The 17,755-nt window shown below is 53.4% G+C and overlaps 1 protein-coding gene across 1 annotated transcript in view; it reads left to right on the top strand.

Moving 5' to 3' along the window:
* EHD3 (EH domain containing 3) overlaps positions 1–17,121 on the top strand; it is a 29,186-nt gene extending 12,065 nt beyond the window's left edge. The window contains exons 3-6 of the mRNA XM_022574141.3: positions 2,310–2,407; positions 10,774–11,186; positions 11,791–11,955; positions 16,487–17,121. Coding sequence (XP_022429849.1) covers positions 2,310–2,407; positions 10,774–11,186; positions 11,791–11,955; positions 16,487–17,014 — 1,204 coding nt within the window. The 3' untranslated portion in view covers positions 17,015–17,121. The remainder of the gene's footprint in view (positions 1–2,309; positions 2,408–10,773; positions 11,187–11,790; positions 11,956–16,486) is intronic.
* The last annotated feature ends 634 nt before the right edge of the window (positions 17,122–17,755 follow it).

Raw genomic sequence — 17,755 nt, 5'->3', positions numbered from 1 at the left:
CCTACTAGCCCTTACCCCCTCGCTTTCCTATCGCAGCCAAGTTTCAGGGCTTCACCTCCTCACTTCTTCCTGTCCCCCAACCTGTGGAACATGGCTTCACCCCATCACAGCTGCCCGTGTGAAGGTCATCTGCGACCTCTCAGTGACAAGCGGTGAGCACTTTCCGTCCTCACCTTACCCCATCTCTCTTGGGTATTGGTTTCTCTCAACCACCAGCCCCTCTCAGCTCCTTGGCCCTCCTCCTGCCTCCCTAGCAGACCTTGGTCCCCTTGGTCTCTGGCTCCTATGACCTGGTGTCACCCTCAGCCCCCTGCCCTTCTCACTCCATGCACCCAGCCTGGGTGATACCTCAACCGCAGCCCTGGCCCCAAACACCAGCCCCATGTACACGACCTTCTGGTCACCAAGTGACAGCAGCCCCGCTCGAGGTGGCTTCAGCAAAACGTGGAATGTATTGAGGAATACTGGGGTGTGCCTTAGAACCTAAGGACCAGAATGTGGCTGGGCCCCAGGCACAATGAAAACCATGGGCTTTGGTAGGGCAAGGGCTGTGCCATGGACTTTTCTGCCCCCGCTATCTAGCGCAGTGCCAGAAACACAGCACATGCTTCATAAATATTTGTTGAACTGAACTGGACATGCTGACAACCATCATATCAGACTGTGTCACTCTTGTGCTTAAACTGTTCCAATGGATTTTTCCCGCCCTCAGTATAAAGTCCACGTCTCTTAATGTGGCCTTCAAGGCCCTTGTGATCCAGGCCCTGCCTCCCTGTCTTGGCAACATCTCTAGGGGCTCCAGCCCAGTGATGAGCGCTCTCCTGGAATGGTGCCTGCACGCACAAACACACACACACACTCCCTCACCCCCTCTTTTTCTCTCCCTGCCCCTCATTTCTGGGCTGCGTTTACACCTAGTTTCCTAGGGCTTCTATTAGTTTCCTAGGGCTGCCAGAATAAATTACTGTGAACTGAGTGGCTTTAAAATAACTACTGACTCGGGCTTCCCTGGTGGCGCAATGGTTGAGAGTCCGCCTGCCGATGCAGGGGACACGTGTTCGTGCCCCGGTCCGGGAAGATCCCACGTGCCGCGGAGCAGCTGGGCCCATGAGCCATGGCCGCTGAGCCTGCGCGTCCGGAGCCTGTGCTCCGCAACGGGAGAGGCCACAACAGTGAGAGGCCCGCGTACCGCAAAAAAAAACCCCAAAACTACTGACTCATAGTTTGGATGCCAGAAGTTCAAAATCAAGGTGTTGGCAGGGCCATGCTCCCTCCAAAGCCTGTAGAGGAGGATCTTTCCGTGCTTCCTCCAGCTTCCGGTCACTCCAGCCATTTTGCTTGTGGCAGCGTAATTCCAATCTCCCCTCTGTGCATGTCTGTATCTTCACATAGCTACACACACACACGCATGTACGCTGGCTTCCTGCCCACACCCCTGTCCACCTGGCAAATGCTGGCCATCTTTTGCAGTCTCAGTTCAGGTTCTGCGTCCTCTGAGAAGCTTCCCGGACCCTCTTTCCCGTGCATCCCTAGCCTCATCCACTGACCTGCATCTCTGCAGCCACCTCACTGGGTAGCAGAGGCTCCCTTCCCTGTCTGTTCTTGGAGACTATGGGACCGTGAACTGTACCTGTGATGGTCAGACACCTTGCTGGCTTCCACCAAAAATGGCATTTAAGAGAGAAGGCTTGAAGTCAGAAGGATCTAGCTTAGGTTTACCAATTCGTACTTGGAGACTTTGGGATGTGATACTGGGAATATTTCCTTGAATAAGCCTTGACTGTTATCGTACTAGCAATGTTTGGTATTTGCACAGCCTTTTAGAAGCCCAGATAAACGTTCCTGGGTGGTGTGCCCCACTCTTCGAGGCCAGCTGCAGTGCCGCCTCCTCCAGGAAGGCTTCCTTCCACCTTGGATCTCCCGAGCCCTTCTCTTGACCTCCCTTGGGGGCGCTGCTCCCATCGCACCCATATCGTGGTTGTCCTTATGCATGCCTCTGCTCTTCCACCAGACTGTGCTCCTGGGGGCAGGGATCGAGGGCTGCACATCCCGGTGTCCCCGACAGCAGGGGCTCACAAACGTAGGCCCACAGCTGCCTTAGGACCACCCCGGGAGCTTCCTCGAAGTACAGATCCTGGGCCCACTACTGGGGCTGAGTCTAGCTTGGGACTGGGAGTCTGCACTGGAAGGCGGCCGGGCTTCAGAACCTCTGCCCAGGGCAGGAGAGGTTGGCGTGGGGCTGAAACGAGGGTGCCTGAGAGGCAAGGACAGGACGGCGGCTCACCACGGCTCTCCTCCCACCCCTGCAGGTTCGTGTGCGCTCAGCTGCCCAACCCCGTGCTGGAGAGCATCAGCGTCATCGACACGCCGGGCATCCTCTCCGGGGAGAAGCAGAGGATCAGCCGAGGTAAGTGAGGCAGCTGGTAGGGTTGGCTCTGGCTCTGTGCTGTGTCCTTTCTGGTACGTTCTCTGGCTTCCATACTAGGAGAGAGGCTCCCGGGGCCTTGCTGTCTCTTGATGAGCCACTGCTGCCTCGTGTGCTGTGTGGGGTCATCCTAGGCAAGGGTCAGCAGATGGGTTTGGGTCCACTGCAGCTCAGGAGACAGCTAGCCTCGGTCTTCTCATCTGTGAAGTGGAGACATCAGTGTCTGCATTATGCACCTCAGTGGGTTTCTTCATGGGCCAGACCCTGGCTTGCTTCTGAAGTTCCTGCTGTCCCTGCCCCAGGAGCTTGCAGCTCTGCAGGGGAGACAAGTGCCTGTAGAGGACTCCAGCCAACAGCGTGAGGATGACAGTGTGCTCTGGGGCGTGAGAGTCGGGAGCTGGGTATGTGAAAGCCCTTGAAAACTGCTCATTCCAGACAGATGTGGGGAATTGTTCACTGAGGGAGGCTGCCGGCATGCGGGTCGGGAGATGGAACTCAGGAGCCAGACCACCAGCGTCCTGAGCCTGCCTCTGACACCTCCTGGCAGGGTGACCTGGCGGGTTTCTTTCCTTCAGCTGGCTCATCTGTAGAATAGGGGACATAACTCTATCTACCTTCTAGGGTTGTTTGAGGATTAAAAGAAATAATACAGGTAGAAAGCCTCCTACCTGGCACATAGCAAGTCCCCAGTAAACATGAGGTGCTGTAGATCATCATCGTCATCATCATTACTGGTTTTTTCCTAGCTCTAAAATACTAGACGGATACTGTAGAACTCTTGAAACTACAGCTCCCAGCTCCCCTCCCCCAGCCTCTCCTGCCACACCATGCTGTGTGCCCCAGGTAGCCCCCAGCCCTTTCTGTGCCGCATGCCGTATCGCTGGGAAGAAAAGCTGACGAAGCCACAGCCACCCCAGTCCTGGAGCTGGGAGCTGGGCAGGAGCCAGATCGGCACTCAGAGGGCAGCATCCGGGAGGGGAAGGCTTTGGACTGGCAAGAGCGCTCAGCAGCAGCCAGGACTCTGCCCTGAACTGACCTCAGGTGCCTGTCTACTTCCTCCTGCACGTGCCTGGGGTGAGGTGCATGGGATGGTGCAAGGGCGAAGGGGGCATAGAACCCACGGCCCTGTGGGGAGGAGCATCTCCTTCTGGCCCACCTGCCCTTTGTAAGCACCCTGGCACCCTGTTCAGGGCCCCGTGGTCGGGGGGGAGGGTGCAGCGTGGGTGGCTCTCTGTCTTGTTTCTATTTGTTTCCCTAGATACTCCCTCTCTCCTGACCAGTCTCTACCCTCACGCCGTAAGTCTTCCTCCAAGTTCATCCTGAGTTTAGGCCTAAAGGGGATTTACTGTTTCACACAGACAGCCTGTATCTCCTCGAGGAAAGCTTGGAGAGCAGCCAAAATTCTCCACCTGAACTACCCAGGGGGTGGGTGGCTACACAAGGCTAATGCAGCCTGACAGGTGGGTCCAGAGAGGATTCCAGCCTTCGTGGATTCCAAGGGCACTGGACTGGGAGTTTAGAGCATTGGGTTTTAGAACCTGTGGGTCTCCAGGTCACATTTTTCCCCTGAGCCTTAATGTCCCCGTGCATAACAAGGGGTAATGATACCCATCGCATGACCTCGTGAGATCCACAGATGGTAATGGAAACACAGACATCAGCTCTGGGTCTGGATCACAGTGAGCTCCCTTCTTTCCTCTTTATCTGCCATCCAGGGTCACCCTGTTAAACAACCCCAGGGTAATCTACATGAATGGCCTTCCTTGCAGTTGTGCAGTGCACAGCCTATGCAGCTGTATGTGGCAGCCCTGCTCCTAGGGAGTCCTGCCTTCCTCAGCTTCTGTTCCATTCCATTCTTTTCCTATCCCTCTGCCTTTTCTCCTGACTTTATCTTTTGACCTCAGTGGCTGCTCTACTGCAAATTGGGGGCTTGTTCTTCTTGCCCACCCTTCCTATTGCCTCCCACCCCATACCGACTACCACCAGGTCTCACCCCACCTCTGGGAGAAGTGATAGCCCTGTGTGTATCTAGGCAGACCAGTTTGTTCTCTGCCCTCCTGATTCTAGACTATAAATGCAGTTGCTGGCAAAAGTAGCCTGTGACAAAAACAAGAGCTGAGAGCTGGGCCGCCAGTCCTGCATCATTTGCCTGGGGCAGTGCTGACCCCAGCACTCCACAGAGACCAGGAAAGCTGGGTGGGGGGCAGGGATCAGACACCCTCAGATATCAGGGGAACCCCAAATGAGAAAAGTTTCCAGTGTGAAGACCCCCTCCTCATCTTTCACAATCAGCCGTAGAACTCAGTAGTTCAGTTTATACCTATACACATATGCACCCCCCATCTACACACATCACACCTCCCTCCACACCCCGCTCCCCACACATGCACACAAGTGTGTGCACAGAACCAAACGCGCTTCGCGTGGCTTCTCGCCCGGGGTTCTCAGAACTCTGGGTTTGGCCGCAGCACAGATTTGGTGCTTCTTGCTTTCCTCCAGCCCAGGGCCAGGCAGGGCCCCGTGGACAGTCCGTGGACAGCCCTGCAGGAGGGCACCCGACTGAGGGGTGTATTAAGCCTGAAATCCAGCCCACGTTCCACTCACTGAGCCTGATGCCAGGGCATCGTTATCAAATCCACACAGAGCCACCTCTGGGCCGAGGCCTGATGTGCCACATTCTGGAAAGCCAGCTGCTCCCAGGGGGCTCCCCGGGCCTCAGGCTTCACGGGAAGGAGCAGTCAGGCCCCAGGCCACAGCTGGACAAAGTGTGGCCCCTCTGCCCGGACCTGGGGGTCTGTGTGTGTCTTGGGGGCAGAGCAGAAGCAAGGGCCGTCCAGGAACCTGAGCCCGGGAAGTCCCAGGCCCACACTTGTCTCTGGATGTAGATGCATTGGAGTGGGTGGGAGAGGGGCAGGGAGGCAGTTCCTGGAAGTGACAGGATGCAGCCCAGGACTCATTACTGGGAAGAAGCAAGGATGTGGCAGAGGTGGGAGGGCTCCGGAAGCCTGAGTGTCCTCACACTTGGCAACCACATTTCCTGTCTGTTTCTCAGCTAGAAATCCCCACGGGCCCCACCCTAGAAAAACAACCCCATGGCGCGTTGCACACATCACTCCCAGCGGACCCCCTCCTGTGCAGGTGCACTCAGGAGGGCCAGAGCAGGAAAACACTTGCCCAGGTCACAAAACTGGGATGGGAATTCTGGTCTCCTGCTTCCCCGTCCGGTGGCTTTTCAGCACGTTATCATGGCCTGCCTGCCCAGGAAGAACTCAAAGAAGAGGAATGAGGGCAAACTCTCATGTACAACTTTCCCCTGGGGGACCCCGGAGGGTCTGGGCTGGTCCTCACAGCCTCCCATCCCTGGCATCCTCACTTAGGGGCCTCTGGGGCCCCAGACCGCATGCTGTACATACACGGCTCTGGGGGCATCACACGCGGGGACAGAGCAGCAGAGTCCCGACTCCCTTTAAAAGGGTGCGCTGACAACTTGTGGCCATTTGGGAGACCTGGGATGAGTCTGTTGGGCTACTTTTCAAGGTTACTTCTGGGAGGCAAGTAGTGAGGCCTTTGTCATCTGAACTTTTCCCACATTTTGCAAATTGATGCCTTCTAATTTCTCTTTTGCTAAAATGTCTTTATATCTTGAAAGCTTTTGGGGGCAGGATGGGACCTTTTAAGTACCCATCACAAGTAAGTGCCTGGTTGGAGGGCTCAGCCCCCTGAGCTACAGCCTTGCAGGGCTCTGAGCCGAGAAGGGAATGCAGATGGAAGTAAGGATCTGGGTCCTAGGCCCGAGTTTGCCACCACCTGGCTGTGTGAGCTTGGGTGAGCCCCTTAACCTCTCTGTTCCCTCTCCCTTCCCTGTGTGTGCATGTTTACCTCCTGGCACATGGAGCATTGTGAGGATCAAATGAGATCGTGTGGCTGAAAATACAAAGAAATGTGCTGCCTTGTCAGCACCCTTGCATTGCCTTTCTTTGTTTATTTTTTGGCTGTGTTGGATCTTTGTTGCTGCCTGCGGGCTTTCTCTAGTTGCAGCGAGCGGGGGCTATCTTTGTTGCAGTGAGCTGGGTTCTCTTGTTGCAGAGCACGGGCTCTAGGTGCACGGGCTGCAGTAGTTGTGGCATGCGGGCTCAGTAGTTGTGGCTCACGGGCTCAGAGCACAGGCTCAGTAGTTGTGGCGCGTGGGCTTAGCTGCTCCGCGACATGTGGGATCTTCCCAGACCAGGGCTTGAACCCATGTCCCCTGCTTTGGCAGGTGGATTCTTAACCACTGCGCCACCAGGGAAGCCCCTGCACTGCCTTTCAGGCTGTGAAGGAAGCTGGTTGATGACTAAGGAGTTGCCGCACTTATTGTGTTTGTCTCATTGATATCCTCTTGCCTGGCATTACTTAGAAGTGCTTTCCTTCCATTCCACTGGCGCCTGGGGTCAGTGGGGAGAGCCCTAGCTCCCTGCAGGCTGCCCAGTCTCTGCTCCAGGTGCCTGCACACCAGATCTTCCAGAGGCGGCAGACTTGCTACCCGCAATTCCAGGACAGCCAGCTTCGCCATCTGTCTCCTGGAGCCTGAATCTCCCACCACCCACTAGTCCATATCTTATGAGCCCTTGGGCTGCTGCAGGTGCTCAAGAGCTCCTATTCTGGGGCTCAGAGCCGTTCCCAGGACCAGCGAGGGAAAGGGGGCCTATCACCCTAGACGTCAGGGCAGAGACTCCAGACTGAGTCTGGGCCCTCCCTCCGCTATCTTGTTGCCATGGTTCTACCGTTGACCCCTCATCAGTCAGTCATTTTTATTCCCATTTTCAGCTGAAAAAACTGAGGTTCAGACTTGCCTAAGGCCACACAGAGAATAAATGGGAGAGCCAACCCATTCCCTTTTCCTTAATAGGTCCCGTCTGTGCCTTTCAGATGCTCCCATTCTTGGATACCCATAAGCCCAGTCTACAGAAATAATTAAATACCCAGGCTGGAGCCTGTTGGCTCTGAATAGCCAGGATCGGGGAGGCTGAGCTTCAGAGGAAGCCCACAGAGTCATTGCTTGATTCTCATTTCCTCACAGCCACACCTGGGGAGAAAGCTTCCAGCATTACCCAGTTGGTAATTGGATAGCCAGCCTTGCCAGAGCATACAAAATTTGCAAAAGTGGGAGGGTGAATAGGAGGCCTCTGTGCTTCTGAAATCCTAGAAAGGTTCGCAGAAGCCATCTGCCTGTTCTCAAGAAGGAGCAGGCTTCACATAGGCAGCCCAGGGCATTAAAGACAGCAGTCCCCAGCCTTCCTTCCCCTTGTCCTGCAAGAGCTTCCTTGTTTCCAATCTCCATCCATCCTGCTGTACTCCCCACCCTCATACCTTCAATCTTAGAAGCAGGGAATTGTGAACTGAGAAAGGAAACTCAGAGATCTTCCAGTCCAACTCTGTGGATTAACAGGCAAAGAGACCAAGGACCAGAGAAGGAAGGCTACTTGCCCAAGGACACACAGCAAATTAATAGCTGAGGAGAAACTAGAGGTGGGCTTGCCCGGGCCAGTGCTCCTCGGGTGCCCCCTTCAGAGCACACCCAAGTCATGGAAACTGGTGTCTGGAAGGAGCTCTTTATAAAGGGGCAGAGCCGTAGGAACAGCCAGGGTCACAGGCAAGCAGTCTCACCGGCATCCTCTTCGATTGGATCCTCACAGCCGCCCTCTGGCAGCGTCTGGGGGGTTCCAATTCAGAGACCAGAAAACTGAGGCCCAGAGATGACCTGTTCACTGTCCCTGGGATGCAAAAGGCAGAACAAGGGCTCACATTTCAGGTCTGTTCAGCAAATGCTTATAGAGCACCTACTGTGTGTGGGGCACCGTGCTGGGCACAGAGGAATTTGGGAAGGATGAGCAGCCCCTGCCCGGCCCAGCTCCCTGTGCGGTGGGGGGAGGATAAATTCCTGGGTGAGCAGAGAGGCAAGGGCCTGCCTGAGGGGCACCTGAGCCAGCCGTGAGGACAGGAACAGACATGGGCCGGCCTATTCCGGCAGCACTGACCTGCTGCTGTCACTCTCCCGCCCCACCCCAAGCAGGGGCTGGTCAGCTTGCTGGGATCTGCCCCACCCCCGTCCAAGCTTTTGCAGCTGAGGCTCCTCTTGCATGGCTGCTGCCATCTGGGGTTGGTGAGAGCTCAGGGGGCAGAAGCCTCTTCTCTGCAGCTTCTCTGGCCCCTTCACTTTCCCCAGCCCGTGGAGGGCTGGCTGGAGTGCTGGGCTTAGGGCAGGAAGACCTGTGTTCTGGTCCTGGCCCTCCCTCTGCTTGGTCCTGGGCGCATCTCACCCACTTGCTTTGAGCCCTGTCATTAAGCGCCCAGGGCCAGCCGCTGTGGCTGCACAGCCGGCTGTGAGCTGCTGCCACCAGCTGCCTGTGAGCAGTGAGCCGGCGTGCTGAGCAGTGAGGGCTGAAATCTGCTGTACGGGAGGGGCGGAGGGAAGGAGGGAGGGAGGGAAGGCGCATCGCAGCTGCCCTCCCCGTGGTCTGCACCACCATGGCCAAAACCTTGTCAGGCTAGATTTGGAAACAGGCCTCAGCAGAAGGCCAGAGGCCTCTGAGCCCCCTGCCCTCCCCAGCTACAACTGAGGGCACGCCTGCAGGTTCCAGGCGCCAAAGCAGCCAGGCCGTGACCTGTTTTCCCGGTTGGGGTGGATGGGGCCCGGGAGTGAGTTTGCCCTGATTTTCTGAGCCCTCTGCCTGCCCTCCTGCCCACGGCTCTGACGGACTGCCTTCAGAAGGTGAGAGCTGCCCTCCACCTGGCTGTGCTGAGGGAGACTAAAAATAGCCTGGAGCCAGCCCTGGGAAGGGAGGAGATACGGGAGGCGGGGCGGGTGGGGCACAGGTGCAGGACCGCTGCCAGCACGGCCTGTGCAGGGCGCCCAGAGCCCCGTGGCGGGGTCCAACCCTGACCCCCCAACATGCCGGCAATTTGGCTCTCCCCTCATCGCTGAACCTCAGGTTTCTCCTCTGGAAAGTGGGACTGTGCCTGCCTCAGAGGGTGGTGCGAAGGGGAAATGAGGTCATGATGTGAACTGAACCAGAAGCTCTGAGGTAGGCCCAGCCATCTGGGTTTTCACAGGCCTCTGGGGGATTCCGCTGCGCGCTCAAGTTGAGGACCGCCGTTCCAGGCGAGCAGAGCTGCTTGCATCTGACTCAGTTGCAAAGCAGCTGCCTAATGACCTGCCCCAGTCTCTGATCTTCCTCTGTGAGGCAGGGCAGGAACTGCTGGCTTTTTCCCGTTGGCTGGGTCTCCCACTCAGTGGGGGCAATGAGCTTTGGGGCCCCAGGGTCTGTGCCCCTGAAAGCCTGTGATGTTGGGACCCCGGGGTTGTCGATCCCACCAGAGCCTAAGGAAGGGCTCCTACCTCCCTGCCAGAGGTGTGGCACTGGGGAGCAGCAGAAGGCCTAACACGTCCACCCTCATCCCAGTGCTGCTGTGTCTGGGCTGTGCGCCCTCGAGCAAGTCACTTTCCCTCTCTGAGCCTCACTTCCCCATGTATTGTCCTCTGTTTCATGGAAGAGGAGACTGAGGCACAGAGAGGTGAAGCTGCTTCCAGCTGTTAAGGGTCAGTGAATATGAGGCTGGATGTGCAGACTGTTGGCATGACCTCCCCCTCCAGGCCCTCCCAGATCCACTGCTACTTGGGGTTGAGCAGAGCAGGTGCTGTGGGGGTCCTGGAACCAGCCGGACCTGAAGCAGCTCAGTGCCAGATAACCAATGTGTGGCAGCCAGAGGTCTGTCCCATGCTTGGGGAGAAACCCCTTGTGGTTTAAGAGTTGGGAAGAGCTGCAGCTAATGAATAAGGAATGAAGCGAGCTTATGAGCAGGCATGAGAAGAAGTTGTGTGTCAAGAGCCTCAGGTTTCTTCCAGACCAGTGATGGGCGTGGTCTGAACCATGGGACCTTGTTAAGAATTTCTGGGTCTTTATTCAAAATATATGTCCAGAGTTTCTTTTCCAGCAGGGCCCCTGGCTCCTAAATACAGTAAGCAAGATAGGGGAGCTGGATGGTGGCTGTGTTTTATGGGGATAAGGATGTTAATAATAATAACTAGCATCTACTGAGCAGCGGCTAGGTGCTGGGCTCTGAGCGTCTTTAGTCCTTACAATTCTATGAACTAGGTACTATTAGTATGCCCATTTATAGATGGAAGAGCACTGACTCAGAGACATTTGGTAACTGGCTGAAGGCCAAATTGTGAAAATGTGGAGGAGCCGGATTTGAATCCAGATCTGCCTCCCGAGTCCATGTTATTTCTACTGCACCGGCTGCCTCCCCCCAAAACCCTACCCTCCGCCCCAAAGGCCCCGCCCCCTGACTCTGCTGTGTCGCAGGGTACGACTTTGCGGCAGTCCTCGAGTGGTTCGCCGAGCGGGTCGATCGCATCATCCTGCTCTTCGACGCCCACAAGCTGGACATCTCTGATGAGTTCTCGGAAGTCATCAAGGCCCTCAAGAACCACGAGGACAAGATGCGGGTGGTGCTGAACAAGGCGGACCAGATCGAGACCCAGCAGCTGATGCGGGTGTACGGGGCCCTCATGTGGTCCCTGGGGAAGATCGTGAACACCCCGGAGGTGATCCGGGTCTACATCGGCTCCTTCTGGTCCCGCCCCCTTCTCATCCCAGACAACCGGAAGCTCTTTGAGGCCGAGGAGCAGGACCTATTCAGAGACATCCAGAGTCTGCCGCGAAACGCTGCCCTGCGCAAGCTGAACGACCTCATCAAGAGGGCCAGGCTGGCCAAGGTGAGGCTACCTGGGGGGGTGGGGGGGTGGGGGGGATGGGCAGCATGGGCGGGGCCAGTGGTTTGGGGTGGGGGGGGTTAGCTGCAAGAGCTGCGGGGGGAAGGGGGGCAGAGCAGGAGAGTGTGGTGTCAATGATCACAAGCCCTGGCGTCAGATGGCCAGATTGGACTCAACTCCACAGTTTACTGTGCATCCCGACCCCAGCAAGGCCCTTAGTTGTGCTGTGCCTGTTTCCACATAAGTAAAATGAAAGGGTTAGAAGAATAAAGAACGGAAAAGCCCTCATCACAGTGCCTGGCATCCTCAGAAGTGCTTTGTACACGTCAGCTGTTGTTACTGTCTTCCTCATCAACGTCATCACCAGAATTTCCATCCCTGTTACGCCTTGACCTTACCCTCCCCACAATCTCACCTTTCCCTGGGATTCAGCAAAACAACGTGCGTTGCAAGCAGCGGGAGAGAAAGAGGGTGGAGACAGAAATAATTTCAGAAGTAGGAGCAGGAGGGGGGGATTGATGGGAAGAGATGGGGTGAGAGCCGCCCTAGAGGGAAGGAAAGAACTGAGGTCTCCATCTGAACGTTTCTCTCCGCCCCTGTTATTCAGGTTCATGCCTACATCATCAGCTCTCTGAAGAAGGAGATGCCCTCGATGTTCGGAAAGGATAACAAGAAGAAGGAGCTGGTGAACAATCTGGCCGAGATTTATGGCCAGATCGAGCGGGAGCACCAGATCTCACCTGGGGACTTTCCCAACCTGAAGAGGATGCAGGTAACCAGGGTCTGGGGCCCCAGGAAAGGAGCAAGCCGGCTAAGCAGCCGGAGCTTGAAGGAGGCCACCCTTGGATTCCCTGCATGGAAACTCAACCCAGAATCAGTAGGCAGGCCGGCAGATGGCCCTGGGTCTGCCCTTCCTGCTGGGCTGGCACTGGCCCAACAGGGGCCGTATCTGGGCCCAGGGAGAAACATGGAGCCCCAGCGCTCCCAGTGGGCAGCAGTGTTAGAGGATGTTAGGGAGTCTGATACCTCAAGTTCATGACCTTCCCCAGTCCTGGCCACCACAGGTTTGGAATCCCCACCACATCCAGTGAAACAGGACAAGTCACCTGACATTCTCCTGACCCTTTATTGCTTAAGTTTACCACTGAGCTCCTCCTTGGGAGCAATTTGGGACATAAGCCACAGAGAAGCAGAAATCTGCACAGAAGCTCACCATCTTTGGAGCATACCATGGGCCCCTCTCTTGGGCCAGGGTCAGTCACATATAGTTTCTTATGTGTGAAAAGTCCTCTGAGGGAGTTATTTCATCCTCCTTTTAGGATGAAACAGTCCTCTGAGGTAGGCATTTCATCCTCCTTTTACAGATGAGCAAACTGAAGTTTACAAAGGTAATTAACCTGCCTACGGTTTTAGTAATGTTTACACAGCCTGCAAGTAGAAACCCCAGGAGTGTCCAAGGTCTAAGGAAAAAACTACCACACCATACTAACTGGATCCTCTCTGACCCTCTGTCTTTTCATCTACATATTGAGGCTACAAAAACACCACCTTATATGGATACTGTGGGCGTATATCAGATAATATTGTGGGCGTATATCAGATAATATTTGCAAGGCACTTAGCATGGCCTGGCACCAACTGTGCTCTTAAAATGCAGTAGCCAGTTAGGTGAGATGTCACCAGTAGAGGAAGCTGGGTGATGAGCGCAAGGAACCTAGCTCTCTGCACAATTTTTGCAACTTCTCATGATTAGTTCTCATGTAATTATTTTAAAATGAAGGGCTTCCCTGGTAGCGCAGTGGTTAAGAATCCGCCTGCCAATGCAGGGGACACGGGTTCAAGCCCTGGCCTGGGAAGATCCCACATGCCGCGGAGCAACTAAGCCAGTGCGCCACAACTACTGAGCCTGCGCTCTAGAGGCCGTGAGCCACAACTACTGAAGCCCGCGCGCCTAGAGCCCGTGCTCCGCAACAAGAGAAGCCACCACAATGAGAAGCCCGCACACCGCAACAAAGAGTAGCCCGCACTCCCCGCAAATAGAGAAAGCCCGCACGCAGCAACGAAGACCCAAAGCAGCCAAAAATAAACACTAAAATAAATAAATGTATTAAAAAATAAAATATAAAAATGAAAAGTTTTTAAGAATTAGGGAATTAGGAAAAACTAGCAGCAGATGTAGTAGTAATATTGTTTTTGCTCTTGCTGCTTTTAGGGTTTCAGAATATCAGTATAGTCCCAAATACGCATTTTTAATTTCCTATCTAGTAAAATAAAAGGAAAGAAAGAATAGACATCCAAAGCATGCATTTGTTCATGTATCCATTCATTCCTATAACCACCTACCTGGATCCAGTCACTAATTTCAGAATTGTTTCAACTTTCAGTTTCTCTTTGTATTAAGAATTTAATGATCTGTAAGCAAACATTTGGGGAAGATGACATTTGAAAGGGACCATATGACTTTTTAATGTGAGGAATTCTTTTGCAACGTAAATGGTTTCACCTTCTCACTTGTTTGCCTGTCTGACATCAGTTTCTGTTAGGGATGCTGGATCAGTATGTAAATGGCTGTCCGGTGGGGGCATATGTGTGGGCTGATGGGAGCAACCCTCATATCCTCTGGAAGATACTGGGACCCCCTAGTTGGAAGCCCACCAAACACACTTAGATGTGGACAGGCTGGGAGAGACAGGGACCTTAGGAGGTCGTGCTGAGGGCAGGAGAAAAGGCTTGTCAGCTCCACCAACCCCCACCCAGCTCCCCTAGCCTCCCTGGTCCAGCCCTGCCCTAGAAGGGAGGTGAGAATGCCCAGGCTCACACTTGGTCTTGAAATGTAGCCATGGGTGTTTTCTAAATATTTCTGCAGTGAACTCAGTGTGCTTGTCCTGAGACTGTCCCCTGTGCATTGGCCTCATCCCAGTGTCCTGAGATTGCTGTGGCCAGAGCCAGGGTGGGAGTGGGAAACTCTTGTCTTATCATTATAGAGGCAAAGCAGAAGCTGGATGCTTGAAACTCAGGACCTTTCAAAATGGCAAAGACATGCAAAGCGGAACATATTTCTTTTACTGTGTGCTGTGGGGTTCATGGGAAGTCAAGGAGGGGAGCTGTTGCCCGTGCCTACTGAGTCAGAACCCTCAGGGAGAAGCCAATAGTCACCTTATCTTTGATAAAGGAGGCAGGAAAGTACAGTGGAGAAAGGACAGCCTCTTCAATAAGTGGTGCTGGGAAAACTGGACAGGTACATGTAGAAGTATGAGATTAGATCACTCCCTAACACCATACACAAAAATAAGCTCAAAATGGATTAAAGACCTAAATGTAAGGCCAGAAACTATCAAACTCTTAGAGGAAAACATAGGCAGAACACTCCATGACATAAATCACAGCGAGATCCTTTTTGACCCACCTCCTAGAGAAATGGAAATAAAAACAAAAATAAACAAATGGGACCTAATGAAACTTCAAAGCTTTTGCACAGCAAAGGAAACCATAAACAAGACCAAAAGACAACCCTCAGAATGGGAGAAAATATTTGCAAATGAAGCAACTGACAAAGGATTAATCTCCAAAATATATAAACAGCTCATGTAGCTCAATATCAAAAACACAAACAACCCAATCCAAAAATGAGCAGAAGACCTAAATAGACATTTCTCCAAAGAAGATATACAGATTGCCAACAACACATGAAAGAATGCTCAACATCATTAATCATTAGAGAAATGCAAATCAAAACTACAGTGAGGTATCATCTCACACCAGTCAGAATGGCCATCATCAAAAAATCTAGAAACAATAAGTGCTGGAGAGGGTGTGGAGAAAAGGGAACACTCCTGCACTGCTGGTGGGAATGTGAACTGGTACAGCCACTATGGAGAACAGTATGGAGTTTCCTTAAAAAACTACAAATAGAACTACCATATGACCCAGCAATCCCACTACTGGGCATATACCCTGAGAAAACCAAAATTCAAGAAGAGTCATGTACCGAAATGTTCATTGCAGCTCCGGACAGTAGTCCGGAGATGGAAACAACCTAAGTGCCCATCATCGGATGAATGGATAAAGAAGATGTGGCACATATATACAATGGAATATTACTCAGCCATAAAAAGAAACGAAATTGAGCTATTTGTAATGAGGTGGATAGACCTAGAGTCTGTCATACAGAGTGAAGTAAGTCAGAAAGAGAAAGACAAATACCGTATGCTAACACATATATATGGAATTTAAGAAAAAAAAATGTCACAAAGAACCTAGGGGTAATACAGGAATAAAGACACAGACCTACTGGAGAACGGACCTGAGGATATGGGGAGGGGGAAGGGTGAGCTGTGACAAAGCGAGAGAGAGGCATGGATATATATACACTACCAAACGTAAGGTAGATAGCTAGTGGGAAGCAGCCGCATAGCACAGGGATATCAGCTCGGTGTTTTGTGACCGCCTGGAGGGGTGGGATAGGGAGGGTGGGAGGGAGAGAGACGCAAGAGGGAAGAGATATGGGAACATATGTATATGTATAACTGATTCACTTTGTTATAAAGTAGAAACTAACACACAATTGTAAAGCAATTATACCCCAATAAAGATGTTAAAAAAAAAAGAAAGAAAAGAAAACTCTCTCCAGATAATCCCGAGAGCATCCTGATTAAGAACTACTGGCTTAGGAATGACCTGTGGCTTCTACTATGATTTGTTTTTAGTTGCCTATGCCTCCATTTTTCCTTCCCTAAATAGTGATAGCATGTGATTTCCCACTTTCAGAAGGTCACGGGGGAGTGAATGAGATAATTAACGTAGTGAAAGCACTTCCAGTGTTCTCGAGTATAACCCTTATTGAAGTAGACACCCGCATGACTCAGTCTCAGAGGGATACAGCATTCAAGAACCACTCACTGTTCAATAGCCAAAACTAACTTAAAGAGAAATTTAATTATAGTCATCCCTCGGTATCCACAGGGGATTGGTTCCAGGACCCTCCACAGATACCGAAATCCATGGATGCTCAAGTTCATTATATAAAATGGTGAGGTACATTTGGCCCTCTTGTATCCACAGATGCAGAACCCTCGGATACAGAGAGCTGACTGTATTTGCTTTCTAGAACGCTGGAGGAAATCCAAATGAATCAGACCAGTAATGGTTAAATTTCCCTTCCTTCTCCAACCCCTGCAACGATTTTCTCTCTTGAAAAATCCACCAAGAGCCAACGTGCCTTTTTTCTCCTCCTCTCGTATCTTTTGTGGATCTCCTTCCATTGTCTTCTGTCCTCACCTTCTTTCTTCTCTCTCTTTCTGCAGGACCAGCTGCAGGCCCAGGACTTCAGCAAATTCCAGCCACTGAAAAGCAAGCTGCTGGAGGTGGTGGACGACATGCTGGCCCATGACATTGCCCAGCTCATGGTGCTGGTGCGCCAGGAGGAGACACAGCGGCCCGCCCAGATAGTGAAGGGCGGAGCATTTGAGGGCACCCTGCACGGCCCCTTCGGGCACGGCTATGGGGAGGGGGCTGGGGAGGGCATTGATGATGCTGAGTGGGTGGTGGCCAGGGACAAACCCATGTACGATGAGATCTTCTACACCCTGTCACCGGTGGATGGCAAGATCACGGGCGCCAATGCCAAGAAGGAGATGGTGCGCTCCAAGCTACCCAACAGTGTGTTGGGCAAGATCTGGAAGCTGGCCGACATCGACAAGGATGGCATGTTGGATGACGAGGAGTTCGCACTGGCCAACCACCTCATCAAGGTGAAGCTGGAGGGGCATGAGCTGCCCAACGAGCTGCCTGCCCACCTCATACCCCCGTCCAAGAGGAAAGCCACCGAGTGATGGGAGGCGGGGAGGTCCAGAGCAGGCAGGTGTTAGAGGAGACGGGAGAGGCGATCACATACACACAGACACACACACACATACACACACACACACACACACACACACACACACGTTGGGAACAGCATTGCGGATAAGAGGGGACAGTGATCCCTAGGTTTCCAGGTGGATCTTTGCGTAGACACATCTCCAAGTTCCCAGCGTTGGCTGAGGCACAGGAGCACTCCCAGGGTCCCAGGTATCAAGCCTAGGTCTCCATCCCTCTTTCCCTCCCCTATTCCACTGCCCAGAGACCCGCCTTCCCCCACAGAGGGGGCAGTTCACTCACCCACAGATGGCCCACCTACCTCCAGATTCCCCAGACTCAGAGCATATGGAAAAGGCTTTTCACTTAATAGACAATCCACTTTTTTTCTGTGCTTTCTCCTCCCTCTTTGGCTTCCTCATATGAAGTCTGCTCTGGGGCCAGGAGATGGGAGGGGAGGGGAGCTGCGGCAGGGAGGGGAGGGGAGGAGGGAAGCGTCCTCAGCGAACCAAGCCCCAGACTTGAAGACACGTGGCCCCGAGCCCTGTTCTCTCCCAGGCTTAGGCTCTGACTGCCTTGGCAGACCTGGCTTTGAAACCTGCTTGCACTTCACTTCAAAGAATCCCAGAACCAGAGAGAGAAGGGGAAAACTTGGCAGGAAAGAAAGCAAAGAAACTGTTCTGTCATCCTCTGCTCTCATAGCCAGTCAAGGTGGT

Source organism: Delphinapterus leucas, chromosome 13 (assembly GCF_059928025.1).
Source record: "Delphinapterus leucas isolate spDelLeu-1000000601 "Yukka" chromosome 13, BTC_Dleu_Yukka2, whole genome shotgun sequence".
Classification (NCBI taxonomy): Eukaryota; Metazoa; Chordata; class Mammalia; order Artiodactyla; family Monodontidae; genus Delphinapterus; species Delphinapterus leucas.
Note: the sequence above shows the minus strand (reverse complement) of the source record. Positions and strands in the feature narration are given on the sequence as shown.